The sequence below is a fragment of the Odocoileus virginianus genome, chromosome 10 (genome assembly GCF_023699985.2).
Source record: "Odocoileus virginianus isolate 20LAN1187 ecotype Illinois chromosome 10, Ovbor_1.2, whole genome shotgun sequence".
Taxonomy (NCBI): domain Eukaryota; kingdom Metazoa; phylum Chordata; class Mammalia; order Artiodactyla; family Cervidae; genus Odocoileus; species Odocoileus virginianus.
The window spans coordinates 46,400,858-46,421,484 of NC_069683.1; the positions used below are offsets into that span (position 1 = coordinate 46,400,858).

General features: G+C 50.7%; 1 protein-coding gene and 1 long non-coding RNA gene across 6 annotated transcripts; one reads left to right on the forward strand and one right to left on the reverse strand.

The window, feature by feature from the left end:
- Window positions 1-2: 2 nt before the first annotated feature.
- On the forward strand, window positions 3-20,582 carry HYOU1 (hypoxia up-regulated 1). Of its 5 annotated transcripts, none has more exons than XM_020872044.2 (26): window positions 3-143; window positions 10,005-10,102; window positions 10,342-10,435; window positions 10,631-10,709; window positions 10,864-11,018; window positions 11,142-11,218; window positions 11,649-11,830; window positions 12,075-12,190; window positions 13,301-13,493; window positions 13,706-13,840; window positions 13,983-14,065; window positions 14,158-14,290; window positions 14,461-14,648; window positions 14,892-15,030; window positions 15,579-15,639; window positions 15,775-15,854; window positions 16,353-16,538; window positions 16,635-16,807; window positions 16,890-16,977; window positions 17,100-17,222; window positions 17,354-17,487; window positions 17,569-17,653; window positions 18,272-18,512; window positions 18,605-18,652; window positions 18,926-18,979; window positions 19,093-20,582. In XM_020872044.2, the coding sequence occupies exons 2-26, from the start codon at window positions 10,012-10,014 to the stop codon at window positions 19,161-19,163; spliced, it is 3,009 nt and encodes a 1,002-aa protein (XP_020727703.2). In that variant the 5' UTR covers window positions 3-143; window positions 10,005-10,011; the 3' UTR covers window positions 19,164-20,582. The 5 variants fall into 5 exon arrangements, with proteins under 5 accessions (XP_020727703.2, XP_020727702.2, XP_020727700.2 ...); XM_020872043.2 differs by lacking the exon at window positions 3-143 and adding an exon at window positions 8,950-9,028; XM_020872041.2 differs by lacking the exon at window positions 3-143 and adding an exon at window positions 9,083-9,166.
- On the reverse strand, window positions 7,067-10,634 carry LOC110123817 (uncharacterized). Its single transcript, XR_002309597.2, has 2 exons — window positions 10,486-10,634; window positions 7,067-10,000 (listed from the first exon to the last, which is right to left on the reverse strand). It is a non-coding gene; the product is annotated as an uncharacterized lncRNA (long non-coding RNA).
- Window positions 20,583-20,627: the final 45 nt, after the last annotated feature.

The following is a 20,627-nucleotide window of genomic DNA, read 5'->3' on the forward strand; positions in this document are numbered from 1 at the left end:
CCCGTGGACGGCCTGGAGTCGGGGTGCACCTGCGCTCTCCTCTCGAAGTGACGGCTTCCCGCTGCTGGGACAGTGGGCGCGGCCGCTTGAAGCAGGGTTCACCACCCGCAGCTCGCTCCGCAGTTTTCGGTTTTGACGGCTCTGTAAGTGCCTTGGCTGAAATGCTTCTTAAGAGCTAAACTTTCACCTCTCTGAGCATCAGTTTCCTCTTTAAATTGGCGGGCAGTGAGGGATCAAGATGAGGGATGACACGCGATTTGTGAATTGTAACCCGCTGTGCCTAGATGAATTACCTTCTGCCTCACAGGACTGTTTTGAGGCCTAAGTGAATCGGTGTATATGAAACTGGTTTTTCGTCTGTAGGAAAGGAGAAATAATATCAGCGGTTTGTGTCTGCCTTAAGGTACAGAGTGTAACTATAGTCAGTGTGTTTTTATGTCCCTCTGTCAGAGGCATGCCGTTTATTGGGCACCTAAAACATGTTTCTTAAGGAAGCTGGGAAATACTTCTGGGGCACAAATTCCAAGAACCTGGGCTTTCTCTCCTTGCCATAATGACAGGGTATAAGCAGAGTATAGCAAAGAACCTTGAAGCCGCGGCACTGAGCACTGCGTGATTTTATAGGTGACAAGGGCCGAAGACCCTTCATGGTACCCACGGGTCCCAACTTGGCCTAAACCAGCTGTCTGTGTGGAAAACTGCAGGTGTGCTGTGTTTGCGCCACTGGAAGCTACACATGGGAGTGACACAGAGTCATTTGAGACAGTATGCAATATGAAAAAGTGGCCGTATGATTAGTATTTGTGAAGTTTATTTTTGCATCCCTGCTCCCCACAGCTTATTTTGAGAACATGTTAGGCTTTATTCCCTAGATTCTGGATTCTCAGCAAGCAGGGCCTGTGTGTTGCTTACCGAGAACCAGGTCTAACAGCCTGGTAGATACTCCAAGTGGATTGAAGTAATGGATGTGGATGATTTTCCTCTTACCCTCTCCTTGATCTAGTTGATGGAAAAAGTTGTGTCTATTTGTCTAAATAAATAAATGAGGGGAGGGCACACAGATTTCCTGATTTACAGCCCAGATTTCTTTCTTCTTTGTCATGCAGGTATTAGAACTGTTTTGGATCTCAGTTTGTGGGCACAAGCACAGATAGGGGCTAGATGGGACCCTCTTTCACCTTTGAGTTATGTCCGTTATTAAGGCTATGGATAATACTTGTTAAAGGAAGCAAAGTGAAAGCAAAGAGAGATGTGGACAGTGGAATGACATCTTTGTCGTTGATGTGTTTGCTCCCCCTACTGTCCAGTGGTAGAGGCTCTGATGTCTAAGCCACTGGATCTTCTGTTGATGAGGGTACATGCTCATATACTAAAATTGTTGATGAGGGTACATACGCAGAGACTGGCCCTCCAGGGGACCCATGGCACCTCTTCAGACTTGCTCCCTTTCTTTCTTTCCTCTTTTTGACAAATTTGTCTTTGGTTTTCCTGGAATTGTACTAAATGCCCAGCATATATACATGAAATAGACATGGTGCCTGCTCTTCAGGGAGCTTGACCACCACCATAGGAAACAGACATAAAAAGGACTGACAGTAGTGAGCCCTTAATTTCTTTTTTCTTAAATTGAAGTAAGTTTATTTAAAAATAAATATCAATCAATAAATAAATTGAAGTAAGTTGATTTACATTGTTTCAGGTGTACATCAAGGTGATTCAGTCATATATATATTCTTTTTCAGATTGTGTCATATGATACTCATCTTTAACTTACTTCATTTAGCATGATAATTTCTACGTCCATCTATGTTTCTGCAAAAGGCATTATTTCACTCTTTTTATGGCTGATATTATTAATATATATATAACATCTTCTTTTTATACCACATCTTTATCCATTCATCTGTCAATGGACATTTAGGTTGCTTCCATGTCTTGTTATTGTGAATTGTACTTCTATGAATATTGGGGTACATGTGTCTTTTCAAATTAGAGTTTTCATCTTTTCCAGATACCAGCCCTAAGTTTCATGTAGTGAATTATACCTAACAAGGTGCTTTTACTCTTCATAGACTCTTCATAGCAATCACCTGCAGAAGTATTATTATCTCTGATGAGAAACATTCTCAAAGAGGTTCAGGTGATTCTCCCTGAGCAAAAACATCAAAGTCCTTTGGAAATAAAACGAGTTCTTCAGTTCCCTGACCTTTAATTCAATAACTTCCCCGGGGTGTGAAGCTAGGCTACACTTGTCAGAACATACACCAGGATTTGTCTTTTAGGTATGCTTTTCTGAATCCAGGAACTTCAGTGTAGTGAGGATGTAAGAAGGCAGACTACACAGAAAGTGACTGTGTGTTCAGATTCACTTCCAGTTCTGCTCACTGAGAACTGGAGTTCTGAAGGGACTAAAGGTAAAGACGCAAATCAATTCTTTAGCTTGAAATTAACGAGCTCATGACTCAGAATCAAGAATTACCTAGCAATGCCCTCTCTTTTGCACTTCAGCAAACTGCTGCCCATGATGTACAACAGTCATATCCACTAGAGCAAAACAGGAACACTTCTTGTTCCAGTTACAAACTTTTATTTTCTATCATTCCCCCCCCTCCACACACACACATCTGGCTCTCTGGGTAGAAACCATTTTCTTAACTACTGAGAAGTCTGGGTTTTTTTCTCTTAGCCCCTAAAAAGGCTAGCAGCACTTTCCAGTTTAGGAACAAAAAGGTCAACCTAGTAAACTCAGAGGTCTTACAGTATAAGAGAGCACAGGTCTTCAAGGCAACCATGAAGCAGGAGAAAGGCACAATTAGCTGATTATTGATTGTGAAAATCTGGCCTGCAAGAGGGAACTTCCTCATGAATTTGGTAAAGTGCTTAACCAAGCTTTTAGACTGCAGTGGTGCATATCTTTTAGTTTTATTTCTCTAGACTGAAAAAAAAAAGCTAACTAAAATGTATTTGGTGCTTAGGATTCCCTAGCACTGTGTGAAGCACTTTACCCCCTTCTTTAATTTTGACACCAACCCTGTGATGCCAAAAGCTCAGCTTCTCTGTACACAGGTGCTGAATCAAATCTCAAGAGTTTTGAGTGAAGTGGAAAAGAATAGTTTTATTAGTTTGCCAGGCAAAGGGGGCCACAGTGGGCTAATTCCCTCAAACTTGTGTGTCTTCACTTGGAGAAGATAGTGAGTTTTAGAGTAATTATTCAAAGAGGGCGTGATCAACTTGTGGACATTCTTCTGATGGGTTCATGGTGATGCAAGAAGTCAGCATAATTAACCTTCAGGTCAACTAAACTGAGGTCTACATGCTTGTGGGCAGTATACCATCATTAACCATGTAAACTTCTCTCACCTGGAAGGGGTTTCAGTATCTGCAAAGTAACTCAAAGATATTGTTGTATGTATCCATTGATGGGGAAACCGGACCTTGCCCCAAGACTGCTCTTGACTGTTTGTTTCTCCCTGGTCTCACATCCCCTCCCTTCCCTAGTTAACAACTGCTTGAATCTGCCTACTGGAACTCAGGGAAAGTGATGGAGGCTGAATGAAGGCTGTTTCCTACAATCAAAGAAATGGGGACACAAAGCCCTTGTGCCCAGGAGCCCTACACGCCCTTTTTGGTATGACCTGTGAGGCATGTACCCGCATGCCTCTTTGAAAGATGTTGACACTGAGGCCTAGGAGAGCTACACAACAGACATTTCTTCTGTAATTCTAAAAATATTGCTATAAAAGTAGGAAAAAAAACTTATCCTGGTGCTTCTCCTGCCTAAGTTTACAGTAAATAAACCGTCTAGTCTTGTGTGTGACACAAAATAATTTCTGAAATTATTATTGAAGTGTAACATGCAAACAGATTAAGTGTACATACTACAATCTATTGAATTTTCACAAAAGCCACTGCAACCAGCATCCCCAAAGCCAGCCTTATCCCCTCTTCTTACTGTGAAAGGGTAAGTACCATCCCAACTTCTATGACTAGAATTTAATTTTGCCTGTTTTTGAACTTTATACAAGTGAAATCATAAACTGTGTGCTCTCTGGTTTCTGTTTGCTTTCACTGAATACTGTTTGTGGGATTTATTTAAGAATTTGAATGTAAGAGACCAATTGCTCTATAGAATTCCATTGTGTGAATCTACCACTATTTATTTGATCTAATTTTTTTTTACACAACTTCACATGGCACTCAGATCTTAGTTCCCCCAATGGATCGAACTTGTGGCCCCACCAGTGACAGCACTAAGGTCTAACCACTGGACTGCCTGGGAATTCCCTATCGATACAGCTATTGCTGGGCATTGGGGCAGTATTCCATTTTAGTGCATTTTGAATTAAGCTATTACAAAGTCTCAGTGAACAAAGTCTCTTAGTGAATCTGTTCAAATAGATACATACCTAAGAATGGGGTAACTGAGTGACAACACATTTTTTTAATTCACCTGGACCAGGATGTTCACCATAATTGACATTGGCCTCAGCCCTTGACATGGTTATATAATGTATGCATGGTTTATAATGTATGCATGTGCTCTGACTTAGGTGTTCATTTTATTCATGTTCTGTGAGATGGCAGCTTTCTCCCTTGGGCTTCTGCACAGTGTAGGGGAGGGGAGGTAGTCCTCAAAGGTTATTGTTGTTCTGGAGCAGAACTAGTGGATTCAGCTGTCTTGTGCTGTGCTGTGCTTAGTCACTCAGTCGTGTCCGACTCTTTGCGACCCCATGGACTGTAGCCCGCCAGGCTTCTCTATCCATGGAGATTCTCCAGGCAAGAATACTGGAGTGGGTTGCCATGCCCTCCTCCAGGGGATCTTCCCAACCCAGGGATTGAAGCTAGTTCTCCTGCATTGCAGGTGGGATCTTCCCAACCCAGGGATTGAAGCTAGTTCTTCTGCATTGCAGGTGGATGCTTTACCGTCTGAGCCACCAGGGAAGCAGCTGTCTTGGTTCATCTAAGTCAAATGTTCTACATTAAAATTTTCCCACTGTTTTACACCTTGCTCTTGTGAAACTCCAATCTGGTCAGAGAACAAAACAGGTGACTCCCCAGAGCAATTGCACCTGCTGCCCCTCCCAGGGGGACAGACATCCAGGTCGAGGAGCATAGCTGCTGCAGACTGTGCTCCCACCGAGGATATTCTGGGAGTGGGAGCTCACATAAGGAGCAGGACAGACTGACTTTCTTACTCTCCCAGTAAAGTCATTCAGTGATTACAACAATCTGTGGGAAATTCTTAAACAGATGGGAATACCAGACCACCTTACCTGCCTCCTGAGAAATCTGTATGCAGGTCAAGAAGCAACAGTTAGAACCAGATATGGAACAAAGGACTGATTCCAAATTGGGAAAGGTGTACATCAAGGATGTATATTGTCACCTTACTTGTTTAACTTATATGCAGAGCACATCATGTGAAATGCCAGGCTGGATGAAGCACAAGATTGAATCAAGATTGTTGGGAGAAGAAGTAAAATAAAGTGAAAGTCGCTCAGTCGTGTCTGACTCTTTGTGACCCCATGGTCTATACAGTCCACGGAATTCTCCAGGGCAGAATACTGAAGTGGGCAACTTTTCCTTTCTCCAGGGGATCTTCCCAACCCAGGGATCGAACCTAGGTCTCCTGCATTGCAGGTGGATTCTTTACCAGCTGAGCTACAAGGGAAGCCCACCCAGAGAGATATCAATAAACTCAGATATGCAGATGACACCACCCTTATGGCAGGAAGCAAAGAACTAAGGAGCCTCTTGATGAGAGTGAAAAAACTGGCTTAAAACTCAGCATTCAAAAAACTAAGATCATGCATCCGGTCCCATCACTTCATGGCAAATAGATGGGGAAACAATGGAAACAGTGATAGACTTTATTTTGGGGGGCTTCAAAATCACTGCAGATGGTGACTGCAGCCATGAAATTAAAAGATGCTTGCTCCTTGGTAGAAAAGTTATGACCAACCTAGACAGCATATTAAAAAGCAGAGACATTACTCTGCCAACAAAGTTCCGTCTAGTCAAAGCTATGGTTCTTCAGGTAGATGTGAGAGTTGGACTATAAAGAAAGCTGACTGCTGAAGAATTGGTGCTTTTGAACTGTGGTGTTAGAGAAGACTCTTGAGAGTCCCTTGGACTGCAAGGAGATCCAACCAGTCTATGGGACCAAACTATGGGAAGTTTGTTCTGAATGTTCATTGGAAGGACTGATGCTCCCGCTGAGGCTCCAATACTTTGGCCACCTGATGCGAAGAACCGACTCATTGGAAAAGACCCTGATGCTGGGAAACTTTGAAGGCAGAAGAAGGGGACGACAGAAGATGAGATGGTTGGATGGCATCACTGATTTGATGGACATGAGTTTGAGCAAGCTCCAGGAGTTGGTGATAGACAGGGAACCCTGGTGTGCTGCAGTCCATGGGGTCGCAAAGAGTTGGACAGGACTGAGCAACTGAACTGAAAGTCATTCAATAGGTTTTTAATAAGTGTGCAACACTGAACATACTTGTTTCCCAACAGATTGACCTCTGAAGGAAAGGACAGGTCATTCCCATCTCTGGAATCCCAATACCTAGCACAATGCCTGCATGCAACACAGGGCCAATAAATGTTAAAGTGCATATTCTGTTTGAAAGAGTCTACCCTACTGAATTGGGGAAGGAAAGGGCAGCCCACTCCAGTACTGTTGCCTGGAAGATCCCATGGACAGAGGAGCCTGGTAGGCTGCAGTCCATAGGGGTCACAAAGAGCTACTTCACTTTCACTTTCACCCTACTGAATAGGTGGTCAAAAGTATAGTCAGTTATTGAGAAACAAAATCTTGGGGACTTTGCTGGTGGCTCAGTGGTTAGGAATCTGCCTTCCAAAGCAGGGGACACAGGTTCAGTCCCTGGTTGGGGAACTAAATCCCATGCGCCACTGGGCAACTAAACCTGTGCACCACAACAGGCTTAGAAAATAAAATCTTCCTCTGTGAAACTGAAATGACAACTTCTATGTTCATCAGTATGACTAAATAACTCCCATGCTATGGAATGTTCTACAGCAGTAAACAAGATGAATCTGTACATTGGTATGGAAAATACGCCATGATTTATTTTAACCAAAGAAAAAAAAAGCAAGTTGCAAACAAGCTAATTGTATAACATTTTATCATTTAAAAAAGACAACAGCTACATGTTTCAAGAGACATACATGTATGTAAATAGAGGAAAAGACCTGGAATGTTACACATCTAGTAACAGCAGATAACTCTAGAGATTGTGGATATTAAAGAGATTTAACTTTATGGTATATTATAACTTTTACAAGATTACATTTGTATATTATTTGTGTAATTAATAAATTACACAATTTATTGTATAAATTTATTGTATAAATCACTGGGTTAGTTTCAAGCGAATTTCTATTTCTACCAATTTCTTTACTACCTGAAGACTGAACTATTCTTAAAAGGAAGGAAAATAGACCTCCCCTTGATACTGCCAGTAGCTTGATCTTCTAAGCATAGACACCAGACTCAAATCTGAACTCAGCTGGATCTGTTTACTTTAACCTTTGCTTTTTGTCGCTTTTAGTCACTAAAAGGAGGCTGTCTACAACTGTACATATATATAATGACCTGGCTAGGGGAACCTGCCCCCCTGCCTGAATGTTAAAGTGCCTTTATTCAGCTCCTATGGATACACTCTGACCCTGCCCACCTGTGAATGGTTACAGAAAAGAAGAAATTAACACATCCCTTCCCTGATGCTTATTTTGCAGGATTTATGACCTTTTTACTTTACTTCCTCACCACCTCCTTCTCTCTGTTCTATAAAAGAAACTGATAACCAGACCCCAATCAGATGGTACTCTAGGGTGCTAGCCTGCCATCTACTTGATTGCCAGGTTTTCCAAATAAAGTCTCTAGTCTTTGCCTCAACACCTTGTCGTCCAGCTATTGGCGAGTAGACAGAGCTTGGATTCTGTAACAGCCCTAAGCATTATTTAAAAATGTAGGGAAAGGACCAAATAAGATTTCCTTAACCAAGCCCGGGCTGTCATAGGCAAGGCCTTCAGAAGAACCTTCTGTAAAGCGAGGTCAGGCAACGATTTCATGAGAGGAAGCAGTGATACCATATTTAAGAAAAGTGCGCTGATGTCAATAAAACTGGGAAAAGAAAGTGTTTTGTCTCAGGACCATGCAGAGTTCTATGGGATTGTGAAGTACAGAGAGAGGGAGTTAGCAGCATCAGATACCTTTCCGAGGTGCTCTCATTCAGAAAGAAAGTGAACAGGCATAAAGGAAAAGAAACAGGAGGTGGTGCATCTGTGCTTAACCAATTACAGCCTCACAAAAGCGTCTTTTGTGTCAGGGATTTGCAGTTCGGAATGTTCTTTCTCAAACTGGAGTAAAGAGCCCAGGCCAACTTATGCCACTAATACAAGCGTTATCTCCGACTCATCAGCGAACACCTCTCTTGGTGGCTTTAAGTTTCCGCAAAGAAACAAAGCGGGGGTTGAGATGGACTAAGCAGTCGTTCTCTGATTTCCAGCCAAAGCCTAGGGCAGTTCAATACCGACCAGCAAGCTAGCACCTCTTCCGCGTGGCTGCCTCAGGGATGCAAGGATGCCTGCTCCCCGGACCGGGCTCCCAGATGACCAGAAAAGGAGGCCCGAGTGCTGGACTGCCCGTTTGCCAACTCGCTCCAGGCACCGGCCACTCCAGACCCGGTCAATCAGACCTTCAGCGCCGCGGCCTTAAAGGTCCCTCGAGCACACCGGGATGGACGCTGGGCCGCGCGTGACGTGGACCAATCGGCAGCGGGCATCGGCGGTTTTCCTACAACTGGTTGACTGGCTTCTCCTTCGCCTCCGCTGCGGTGGCCGGAGACGGGGGAGGGGGCGGGCCTAGGACGTGGCCCAATGGGGACGCGCGCCGCGGCGGCGAGGGGCGGGGCCAGTCCCGCGGCGCAGGGCCGGGCGGCGGAGGCGCCAATGAGCGCACGCCGCGTCCGGGGCCGGCTGGTGCGCGAGACGCCGCCGAGAGGTTGGTGGCTAATGTAACAGTTTGCAAGCCGAGGGGAGTTGTGGAGGGCGCGGGTTTGGGGGCCGCGCTGCTAGCCTCGTGGTTTCGTCTGGCGCTGCGTTTGTCCCAGAGCTGGGGCCACGGGAGCGGAGGCGAGAGGTAGCGGGGGTGGGGATGGCGATGGGAACCGGCCACCCTTAGAGGAGGCAACGTGCTAGCTCCGGGGGCGGGTCAGTAGAGGGAGTGAGGGCCGCACGGACGCCGGTACGCTTAGCCCCGCAGCTCGGTCCCCAGGGTGCCTTCATGCCTTAGAGGTGGGCTGGCACCCGTTTCCGGGAGTGGGAGCCGCCGCCGCCTTTGGGAGGTGAGGCTTGGGTGAACTCGGAATACTCGCTGTCTTCTCGACGCGGAACCTTATCGTTCCAGGCACAGCGTCTGTGTAGGCAGCGGGGCCGAAGATGGGATGGAGAAGGGGAGCGGGAGGGACAACCCGAAGGGATGCTTAGAACGAGACGTGCCCTTTTTCCATCCCTGCCTCCTCCAGCGTCACCATCTCTCAGTTCCCGGCCAGGCTTTCCCCGCCAGCGGGGGAGCTCCAGGTTGTAGGGAGGTAGTCTAGTCCTGAGCGGGGATCCCTGCCGGCACCCCAGGTGTGTGACGGCAGGGACAGTGCTGGGGTGCGCCCGTAGAGCTGCCTATGCAGTGGCCGGAAGGCCTTGGTCTCCTTCCTCCTGGCCTGTTACCATCACTGTTTAGGGATGTGGTGGCCAAAGGCTTGAATCCCCGGTGGTTCACCTGGGCTTTCCTGTGGTCACTTCTGAAGGTGGTGAGAGTGCTTGGTTCTCATTAGAAGGGAGAGGAGGGGTAGGATGTAGCCTGTCCTGCCCTGAGTGAGGATGAAGTAGGTATGAATTTTAAAGCTTCTCTGTTGTGGATGACGTTCTGCCTCCTTCACTCAGGGCATCCAGTTACAAGTGTTGTTTTTCTTCTCTCCTAGGGACACAATGGTAGCCACAGTCAGAAGGCAGAGGCCGAGGAGGCTAGCCTGTTGGGCCTTGATGACTGTGCTCTTGGCAGACCTGTTGGCACTGAGTGGTATGTACCCCAGCAGAGGCGTCAAAAGAAATATAAATGAGTGAATGATGGATGACATGTGGCGGGCAGGGGTTATGAAGCTAGTGAATGGGAAACCTCTCGGCTCTTAGGTTCCCAGACCCAGATATTTTTGTCTGTCTGCTGCTGTCACCTTCTCCACGGAAAGCGGTGTGCTTTGATTAGCGGGGCCTCAGGAAGGCGGGGAAAGAGGCTAATTGATAGATCTGTTTCCCCTTCAGACACACTGGCAGTGATGTCTGTGGACCTGGGCAGCGAGTCTATGAAGGTGGCCATCGTCAAACCTGGAGTACCCATGGAGATTGTCTTGAACAAGTGAGGGCGGCCCCAGGGTCGGGGGGGCGGGGTGGGGAGAGGGTCCGCACCTGAGGCCCAAATGTGGTCTTGGTAGTGCCCTCAACAGACTTTGTGTTTGCATGATTGTCGGGTGTTGTATGTATGTGGGAGTGTTGAGTCTCCTGAGAACACACCGTGCTGTAGGCACGTGGCCCCAGTGTGTCTTTTCTTCAGGGAGTCCCGGAGGAAAACCCCAGTGACGGTGACCCTGAAAGAAAATGAAAGATTCTTTGGCGACAGTGCGGCCAGCATGGTGAGCTCGCAGCCCACCCCCTTCCCAGAAGCAGTGGGCAGAGGAGAGGCTATGACAGCCTCCAGAGTCTTGCTCCCTGGTCAGTCTCCGAGATAGGTAGGTGATGGCGGGTTTGGGAATCTTAACATTCTGCTCTTTCTTTACCTCTTCTCAGGCCATCAAGAACCCAAAGGCTACGCTGCGTTATTTCCAGCACCTCCTGGGGAAGCAGGAGAATAACCCCCATGTAGCCCTTTACAAAGCTCGTTTCCCCGAGCATGAGCTGGGCTTCGACCCACAGAGGCAGACTGTGTACTTCCAAATCAGCCCGTGAGTGCCCTGCTGGGGAAGGTGGGCTCAGGGGGCCTGGTGGGATCCCTGTCAACATGTGCTCACCACTGTCCTTGAGTGGATGCTGGGCTTTCCTCGCCACTAACCATCCCCCTCCCCCAGGCAGCTACAGTTCTCACCGGAGGAGGTCCTCAGCATGCTTCTCAACTACTCCCGGTCTCTGGCTGAAGATTTTGCAGGTGGGTGGCCAAGGTGGGACCAGTGGCAGCCACATTCCCTGGAGACAAATGAAGGCAGTTCTGAGTCCCCAGGAACATTTAGTAATATCTGATGACATTTTTTGTTGTCACAACTGGGGAGCTGCAGCCACTGCCATCTACCGAGTAGAAGCCAAGGGTGCTGCCCGTCATCTTAGACTGCACACCTCTGCCCCCCAAAACAGAATTATCTGGCCCAGGAACTTTCCTGGTGGTTTAGTGGTTAAGACCCTGAGCTTCCATTGCAGGGGACACAGATTCAGTCCCTGGTTGGGAAACAAAGATCCCACATGCCATGTGGTGTGGCCAAGAAAAAAAAACATCTAGCCCAAAATGTCAACAGTGCTGAGACTGAGAACCCCCCATCTAAGGTGTGGAGCTGGTGGGAACCCTATTCTGTTGTCCCCTGCAGAGCAGCCCATCAAGGATGCAGTGATCACCGTGCCAGCCTTCTTCAATCAGGCTGAGCGCCGAGCTGTGCTGCAGGCTGCGCGAATGGCTGGCCTCAAGGTGCTGCAGCTCATCAATGACAACACCGCCACCGCCCTCAGCTATGGTGTCTTCCGCCGGAAAGATATCAACAGCACTGCCCAGGTGAGCCAGGAAGGAGCTACCGACTGGCCTGGCAGGGTGGCTGAGTCTGATGATGGAAGCCACTTGGCTTGTTTTGCATCTTATTTGCATGCTGGCCTTTGACAAATGCAGCAACAGCCCCCTCTCATCCCCTTTTGGAGTTGTTTGATTTTCGTTTGAGTCAGTGCAGCCCCTTGGAGGCAGGCAGGCAGGCACCCTGGAGTTGGGTTAGGTTCTGGTGACAGTGGCCTTGATGTCTCTGCAGAATATCATGTTCTATGACATGGGCTCAGGCAGCACCGTGTGCACCATCGTGACCTACCAGACGGTGAAGACTAAGGATGCGGGGATGCAGCCACAGCTGCAGATCCGGGGTGTGGGGTAAGTGGGTGCTGTGAGGAGGGCTGCTTGCTGAGATACCCTGGGGTCCCAGTTTCTTCTTGGAGGGTCAGCGGCCTCACTTTCCTGCTCCCTGAAGGAATACTCTCCTGGCTAAAGCATCAATCTTTGTAGGATACCTTTCCCAAAGAGCATGGGGTAGATGGAGATGTGGGGAGATAGTTTGGGAATGTTGAAGGGCAATGAATGTCCCAAGCTGCTTTTGAGGAAATCCACAAGGCCATAGGCCACATGAGGAGTGTCAACTTCAACTATTTTTTTGTTCTTGGCACCTTTGGTTTACTTATTGTTAATGTTATGTTATTTCATGAACGTGTTCTTTTCTGTCCACTTTTACCGCTTCCACATTAGTCCAAACTGCCGTCACCTCTCACCTGCAGAATAACGTATCTCACTGCTGCCAGTGTGGCCTCCCTCCAGTTCTTTCTCCACATTTCAGCCAGAGGGTTCTTTTCAAACCTGTCTGTATCCCGTGTTTTGTTGTTGTTTTTTTAATCTCGTTTCTTTAGAAACCCTTCAGTGGCTCCACACCTTGGTCTTGGCCTATAAAGCCACCTGTATGTGCCCTGACAACTCCAGCTTGGCTCTGACCCTGAGCTCCAGCCGTCTTTGCCCTCCATTGAACTTACACACTCTTGTTCTCTCACACCTCACCATCTGCCTAGAATGTTCTTTTCTCTCTTCTTCACCTCGTTAACTCCAGCTCATCTTCAAGTTTCAGCTCCAGCATCGCTTCTTCACAGAACTTTTCCAGACATCTCTAAATAGCTGAAATTTCACTTATTTATGTTCTAGTGGCATCATCTGTTTCTCTGTTATAACACAGAGGATTGCTAAAATTTCACACTGTGGTTGATTGCTCAATTATAAACTGTTTGATAGCAGGGACCGTGTCTTTTTTTTTTCTCCCTTATTACAGTTGTATTTCCAGAGACAAATACATAATTTGGTGCCTAGTAGTTACAGTTGAATAAATGGCCAGTTGGACTATCGCTGAGAGGTGTTAGCCGTGGGGGTGAGAGCCAAGTTCTTGGGTGGATGAAGGGACCCCGTGTGTTCCTCACACTTTTCCCTCTTCCCTTTCCTACACAGGTTTGACCGTACCCTGGGGGGCCTGGAGATGGAGCTCCGCCTGCGTGAGCACCTGGCCGGGCTCTTCAATGAGCAGCGCAGGGGTCAGAGAGCGAAGGATGTGCGGGAGAACCCTCGTGCCATGGCCAAGCTGCTGCGTGAGGCCAATCGGCTGAAGACCGTTCTGAGCGCCAATGCCGACCACGTGGCCCAGGTGCTCACATGTGGCTCTTGAGGGCAAAGATTGCCGCCTTCCCTACCCCAGAGGGTGGAGGACCCCGCCACCCTGAGGTCGATCCGGGTGGCCCATCCCTTGTTCACGTGCTTCCTGCCTGCCTCCCAGCATCCTTTTCTCTTGGTGTCTGACTCCCCCACCCAGAGAGCAGGACCCGGGTGAGTGCCCTGACCTTCCTGTTCCTTTCCCAGATCGAGGGCCTGATGGACGATGTGGATTTCAAGGCAAAGGTGACTCGAGCGGAGTTTGAAGAGTTGTGTGCAGACTTGTTTGAGCGGGTCCCTGGGCCCGTGCAGCAGGCGCTGCAGAGTGCAGAGATGAAACTGGTGAGGCAGGGTCATTGAGATGGGCGTGGTGGGGAGACAGGCGGGATGGAAAGTGAAGAGGTGGCAGAGAGGAGGGAAGAGGCTGTGCTGAGGAGCAGGGTGACCTCGGAGCTGACCCATCCCCTGCTTTCTCCCCGTGCAGGATGAGATTGAGCAGGTGATCCTGGTGGGCGGGGCCACTCGCGTCCCCAAAGTGCAGGAGGTGCTGCTGAAGGCTGTGGGCAAGTGAGTGTGGGGCCTGAGCAGCAAGAGGGCTGAGGGGAGGGGGGCCAGGCCAGGCTGCAGATGGACGGTCCTGAGCCTTGGGACATTCACAGGGAGGAGCTGGGGAAGAACATCAATGCTGATGAAGCCGCCGCCATGGGGGCCGTGTACCAGGCGGCCGCGCTCAGCAAAGCCTTCAAGGTGAAGCCTTTTGTCGTCCGGGATGCGGTGATCTACCCCATCCTGGTGAGTAAGCCTGTGTGCTGGGGTGGCGGGCTCCCGATACCTCTCCCAGGGCCATCTTCACTGTGTGCTCGAGCCTGTCCCTCTGTCTTCCTGCCATTGGCATTCCCCACCCCTCTTCCCCCAGTCCCTGCTCTGCTTCTCCAGCGGGTCTCCCCTCTCCTGCCATGTAGGTGGAGTTCACGAGGGAGGTGGAGGAGGAGACTGGGGTCCGCAGCCTGAAGCACAATAAGCGCGTCCTCTTCTCCCGCATGGGACCATACCCTCAACGCAAAGTCATCACCTTTAACCGCTACAGCCATGACTTCAACTTCCACATCAACTATGGTGACCTGGGCTTCCTAGGGCCTGAGGATCTTCGGTGAGGGGGTGGGGCCAGCTGGGGACTCCACGGAGGGAGGGCGTGGGGTCTGCGGGTGACACAGGGGAAGCAGCCTGTGAGCTTGGGCTTGGGTTTGGGCTGAGCTGCTTCTCTGGTAGGTGCTTCCATCCCAAGGGTGTCCTGGGGGAGGCCCTGTGTCTTATACCCAGAGGCTGTGTAGACTAGAGCTTGGAGGCAGGCTTGTGGGGGGCTCCCCTGAACGGCTTTCTCCTCCCCACCCAGGGTATTTGGCTCCCAGAATCTGACCACGGTGAAGCTAAAAGGTGTGGGTGAGAGCTTCAAGAAGTATCCTGACTACGAGTCCAAGGGCATCAAGGCTCACTTCAACCTGGACGAGAGCGGCGTGCTCAGCCTGGACAGGGTGAGAGCAGGAGCCCCCGTGTGCCGGGGGGGCCCAGGCGCCACCAGCCTCTTCCACAGTGGTTCCTTGTGGTATTCGAACATGGTTAATAAAATGCTATACCGTGGTCAATAAAATGGGTTTGGGAGTTGGATAAAGCTTGGGCTAAACAAGGGATCTGGTGTGGGCCATCTCAGAGCCTGTGAATGCTCCCGGACGTTGTAATTTTCAGGGTCTAGGATGGCTGAGAAACCTGCTTATTAACAACAGCTGAGGGTATTTGTATCTTTTAGAACATACTGTGGGCAACAATGGCCCATTCTGTTGAGTGGAGGAGTGTGATGGTGAGGAGGGGGGAGCTCCAGTCCCCTCCTCAGAGGGCTTTTAATCAACAGGGGTGGAGGAGACTCCATCCAGGAGCCCTTGAAGGAGGCGGGGGAGAGGACCGGCTAGCACAGCTGGAAGTTGTGCACAGGGTTGTGCCTGAACAGTAACCCACGAGGCAGGATGTTTGTGGAGAAAAGGTGGGTTAGCATGTGCTTGTCTTCACCTCGGATCCCTGTTTTCAGGTGGAGTCTGTGTTTGAGACGCTGGTGGAGGACAGCCCAGAAGAGGAATCTACTCTGACCAGTAAGATGAGCGTGTGCACATGTGTGAGAGTGTCCTTGTGTGTCTTCCAGGGAGGTGGGCAGGCCTTACCCTTAGGGTTGGAGGTGGAGTCCCTTCTGTGGTGCTCTTTAAGTCTTTGGGTTTTTCTCTTTCTAGAACTTGGCAACACCATCTCCAGCCTGTTTGGAGGTGGCAGCACACCAGATACTAAAGAAAATGGTACTGACACAGTCCAGGTAAGGCCAGGATGGAGCCAGGGAGCACGGAGGACAGTGCATGGGACCAGGCAGCAGCATGGTTTGGGGTGTCGACCCCAGCTTCTCAGGATGTGATAGGCCCCGCCTCCTTCTAGCCTTTGGAGAAGGGAATGGCTGCCCACTCCAGTATTCTTGCCTGAAGAATTCCATGGGCAGAGGAGCCTGGTTTCTACAGTCTATGGGGTTGCAAAGAGTTGGACACGACTGAGCGACTTTCTTTCCTTCCTCTTAGCCTGAGCCGGGTTCACCACACCCTTCTCTGGACTCTGAGCCATCCCAAGGCTCACTGTCACCTCCAGACACTTCCTTTGTCCAGCTAGACTGCCTCAGTCCAGACACCCATTGCCCATTTCCACACAGTGGTCCTCTGTCTCCCCCTAAGCTGTGTCATGGGCAATGAGCCCTTCAAAGCGGAGCCAGTCCTGATCCACGGGCCTTGCTGGTGACTCTTCAGAGGTTGTGTCTGCTTGTTTCCAGGAGGAGGAGGAAGGGCCTGCTGAGGGGAGCAAGGACGAGCCTGGAGAGCAAGCAGAGCTCAAGGAGGAAGCTGAGGCCCCAGCAGAGGACACCGCTTCGCCCCCACCCCCTGAGGCTAAGGGGGCTGCAGCCCCTGAGGGAGAAAAGGCCACAGAGAAAGATGGCGGGGACAAGCCCGAGGCACAGGTGAGCAGAGAGAAGTCGGCCTGGACCCAGAGCCATCCCCTCCTGTGCAGGACAGGAGGGCTGATGCTTTCCTAACACCCTCGTCTCTCCCCACAGAAGCCAAGCGAGAAGGGGGAGGCGGGGTCTGAGGGTGCTCCTCCAGCCCCGGAGGAAGAAAAGAAGCAGAAACCAGCCCGGAAGCAGAGGATGGTGGAGGAGATCGGGGTGGAGCTGGTCATCCTGGACCTGCCTGACTTGCCTGAGGACCAGCTGGCCCGCTCGGCCCAGAAGTGAGTAAAGGCTGCGAGCGTGCAGACGGTGGGCACAGGTTGTGGAGCGGCACCCCTTACACCTGCTGCCCCTCGGCCACAGACTCCAAGACCTGACACTCCGGGACCTGCAGAAGCAGGAACGGGAGAAAGCAGCCAACAGCTTGGAAGCCTTCATCTTTGAGACCCAGGTTGGTGGGTTGGGACACAGGCCTGCCTCAGGATGAGGGACGGGGTTGGGGAGGAGGGTCCTGCCCCAAGAGCCTTGCCCCGAGGGTCTGCTGCACGCTAGTGCTCTGGCGCACCTCCCCAGGATAAGCTGTACCAGCCTGAGTACCAGGAAGTGTCGACCGAGGAGCAGCGCGAGGACATCTCTGGGAAGCTCAGCACCGCGTCCACTTGGCTGGAGGATGAGGGCTTTGGGGCCACCACAGCGGTGAGAGGGCTCCCCGGGTGCGGCAGGCAGGATGGGGAAAGAGAAGAGAGCTGGAGTGTGAGGTCATAAAGAAGGATGCAGGGCGGTCATCCCCTAACCCCTCTGCTCTCTCCCACCCCCACACCCATCAGATGTTGAAGGAGAAGCTGGCTGAGCTACGGAAGCTGTGCCACGGGCTGTTTTTTCGGGTGGAAGAGCGCAAGAAGTGGCCCGAACGGCTGTCTGCCCTGGATAATCTCCTCAATCATTCCAGCATGTTCCTCAAGTGAGTGGCCCCTGTGCTCTTCTTCCCCACTCAGTCCCGCCCCTGTCTCTCCTAGGCTGACTGTCTCCCCTCTGACTGCAGGGGTGCCCGGCTCATCCCAGAGATGGACCAGATCTTCACTGAAGTGGAGATGACAACGTTAGAGAAAATCATCAATGAGACCTGGGTAATCCCTGTATAAATACTTAACTGGAGTCTTATCTGGCAAGGTGTGCCATCCTTGGCAGTGAGGGAGATGCAGAGAAATGGAGACTTGGCAGTCTCTGCCTCCTGGCTTGGCAGCTCATTGGAAACGCAAAAGATGGCTGCGTTTGAGATCACGTCTGATCAGTTCCAGACCAGGGTCACAGCCATATGTCCTCGACTAGAGGGGTAGAGGAGCCCATCCCTGCGGGGTCAGAGAGAGCTGCTCTGAGGATCTGGGGCTTGAACTGAATGCAGAAATTGGGTCAGGGTTTGGGGAGGTGAGAATGACTTGTTGTGAGATGCAGAAGCCGTTCTGGATGTGGGGGCTGTTTTTTGAACCAGAGCACCAAAGCGATTGAAATAAGGAGAAAATCAAGAGGTTCAGCTGTGGTTAGTCCATAGAAATAGGATGGAAGCCAGAAATGGGCAGTTTGGCACTCCCTTGTGGAGAGCCTCGAGGTATGTATCTGCTTCTGGGGCTGACAGTGACGGGCAGTGATTTGAGGTCTGAGGGGAAGAGCCAGAGGTTGGTTGGGGTGTGTTTCGTCTGGGACAGAGGCATCTGCTGGCTCCAAGCCTGTCCTGACCTCGCCCACAGGCCTGGAAGAACACAACCGTGGCCGAGCAGGCCAAGCTTCCCGCCACAGAGAAGCCCGTGTTGCTCTCGAAAGACATCGAGGCCAAGATGGCAGCCCTGGACCGTGAGGTGCAGTATCTGCTCAATAAGGCCAAGTTCGCCAAGCCCCGGCCCCGGCCCCGGGACAAGAACGGGACCCGGGCAGAGGCTCCCCTCAATGCCAGTGCCAGTGACCAGAGCGAGAAGGTCATCCCTCCACCAGGTGAGGACCGGGGACTGGTTCAGGCATCGCTGGGCAGGAGGAATCTTTCCCTTCCCTCCGGGGACTACCTGTTCCTCCTGGTTTCCCTCCAGGCCAGACTGAAGACACGAAGCCCATCCCAGAACCCGAGGAGGCGGCTGGTGAGCCGGGGAAGCGGACGGGAAGCGTGGACGTCATTTAGCCCCGAGGGGTTGGCAGACTGGCAGGACAGCCTCTCTCTGGACAGCCCTGGAGCTTTGAATGGCCTTTACATTTTGTAGATGGTTGTTTCCAAAAACAGAATAGACCAGGTGTGGCCCACAGATCCTAAAATACTGATATTTACTGTCTGGCTCTTGTCAGAAAAAGTTTGCCAACCTCTCCATCAGCCCCTTCTTCCCTCTTGCAAACACTAACATGTTCTTTCCACAAAGCAGGATCTGAAGCAGCAGACTCTGAGCCTCTGGAATTAGGGGGTCCTGCAGCAGGTGAGGGTGGAGGTGGCGGGCTCTGCTGGGGGGCAATGCCTGCCCTGAGCTGGTCCTGTTCCCTCCGTCTCACCTCCCTCCACCCTTTGCTCTCTTCCCCCGATTCCTCCCAGAATCCGAACAGAAGGAACACGCAGAACAACCGACAGGACAGAAGCGAACTTTGAAGAATGATGAACTATAACCCCCGCCTCCCAGTTCCCCACTCGTCCCTGCCCCCTTCTCTCACCACCTCTATTTATTAAACACCAAGGACTGGGGGAGGGTTTGTTCCCCCCACCCCAGAGGCTTCAGTTCCTCTTCTCTCACCTGTGACTGGAGGTGCAGAGAAGGGGAAGGAAGGGACGGCTTACTGGTTCCTTCTGGAATAGTTCTGTGGTTCAAACTGAAATCGTTCTTTTCCCCAACCCCACCCGCTGGTTCCCTACCCATCCAGGTCCTCGTTTGGGAAAAATCACTATTGTGTCTTAATTCTTTGCCTGCGGGTAGGTGAGAGCATGACCATCAGTAGTTGGTTGACAGACCTGGTAGTGGGAAGGGTGTCCTGGGTTAGAGGGTCTCCAGTCTTTTCTGGTTGTCCTTCCCTCCATTTTCCACCACAAGATCAATGCCACACAGGCCAGTGTCTGCAGAACGTTGGTTTCCAGGTTTGGTTTCTGAGCTCCTGTCTGTACTTTTGCCTCCTCCAAGGTTTTTTGCCTCTAAAAATCCCCATTCCCTGCCTCTTCCCTGTGAGTCTCCTTGCCTTCCTCTTGCAAGTTGGACAGTCCTCTGCCTTTTGGCCAGAGCCTGTCCATCTGGACTGCCTAAGTCACTCGAGATCGACCCCCACCCACACGTACAACCCCAGTGGCCAGAGTAGACAGGGAGAAAGTGAAGAAGGGAATCCAGCCGCCTCTCCAGGGAGTGAGATGTGTAAGAGCTCTGTAGCTCCCCCACCTGTGGACTCTGTGCCAGGAAAGGTGTGTGGAGTGGCTGGCGCAGGGTGCCAGCATCCTGCAAGCAGCTGTTGAAATCTGCATCTTCCTGGTAGCCTGGTACTCCATGGCCCTTGGACTTCTGCCCCACTTCTCTCCCTATTGTTCTGCCCTCTCAAAGCCTTTCCCTCACCCCCGGGCCCCCTGGGCTGACCAAAACGTGCTTTCTACTGTGAGCCCCTTGTCCCAAGACCCTGGGGGCAGGAGAGACTGTGGCAAGAATGTAGAACTGCCACCTCGCTCTCTTGGAGGCAGGCCTTGTGGGCAAAGGAAGAGGGTACAGGCTGGCCCTTCTGTAGTGCATTGCTCTGCTGGGATGGGGGCCCTTTACCCACCACGTTGATGTTGGGCAGCCCACCCCCCAGGGTCCCATCTGTAGCAGGAGCCAGGGCTGCCCCCCCCACTCCCAGGGCATGGGGGAGCCTGGTTGTGTCTGTCTCTTGTCTTTTTTTTCTTTTTTTTTTTGCCACATTGGCAGAAATGTGCCCTGAGGGTCCTATCCTGTCCTATATGTTTGAATTGTTTCACTAGCAGTTGAGGCTGGTTGGACAGATCTTGAGTCAAATTGTACTTTGCTCCATTGTTAATTGAGAAACTGTTTCAATAAAATATTCTTTTCTACAGTTTTTGTGCTGTGATTTTTTTTTTTAATGTGTTTATTTCTAGGACTT

What these genes read in the sequence shown, in the direction of transcription:
- HYOU1 (XM_020872044.2), top strand. Translation starts at nt 10,012, where the DNA reads ATGGTAGCCACAGTCAGAAGGCAGAGGCCGAGGAGGCTAGCCTGTTGG. An exon ending in ATGCCGACCACGTGGCCCAG is followed by an intron (nt 13,494 to 13,705) that starts GTGCTCACATGT and finishes TTCCTTTCCCAG; the next exon opens with ATCGAGGGCCTGATGGACGA. An exon ending in CTGCTGAAGGCTGTGGGCAA is followed by an intron (nt 14,066 to 14,157) that starts GTGAGTGTGGGG and finishes GGACATTCACAG; the next exon opens with GGAGGAGCTGGGGAAGAACA.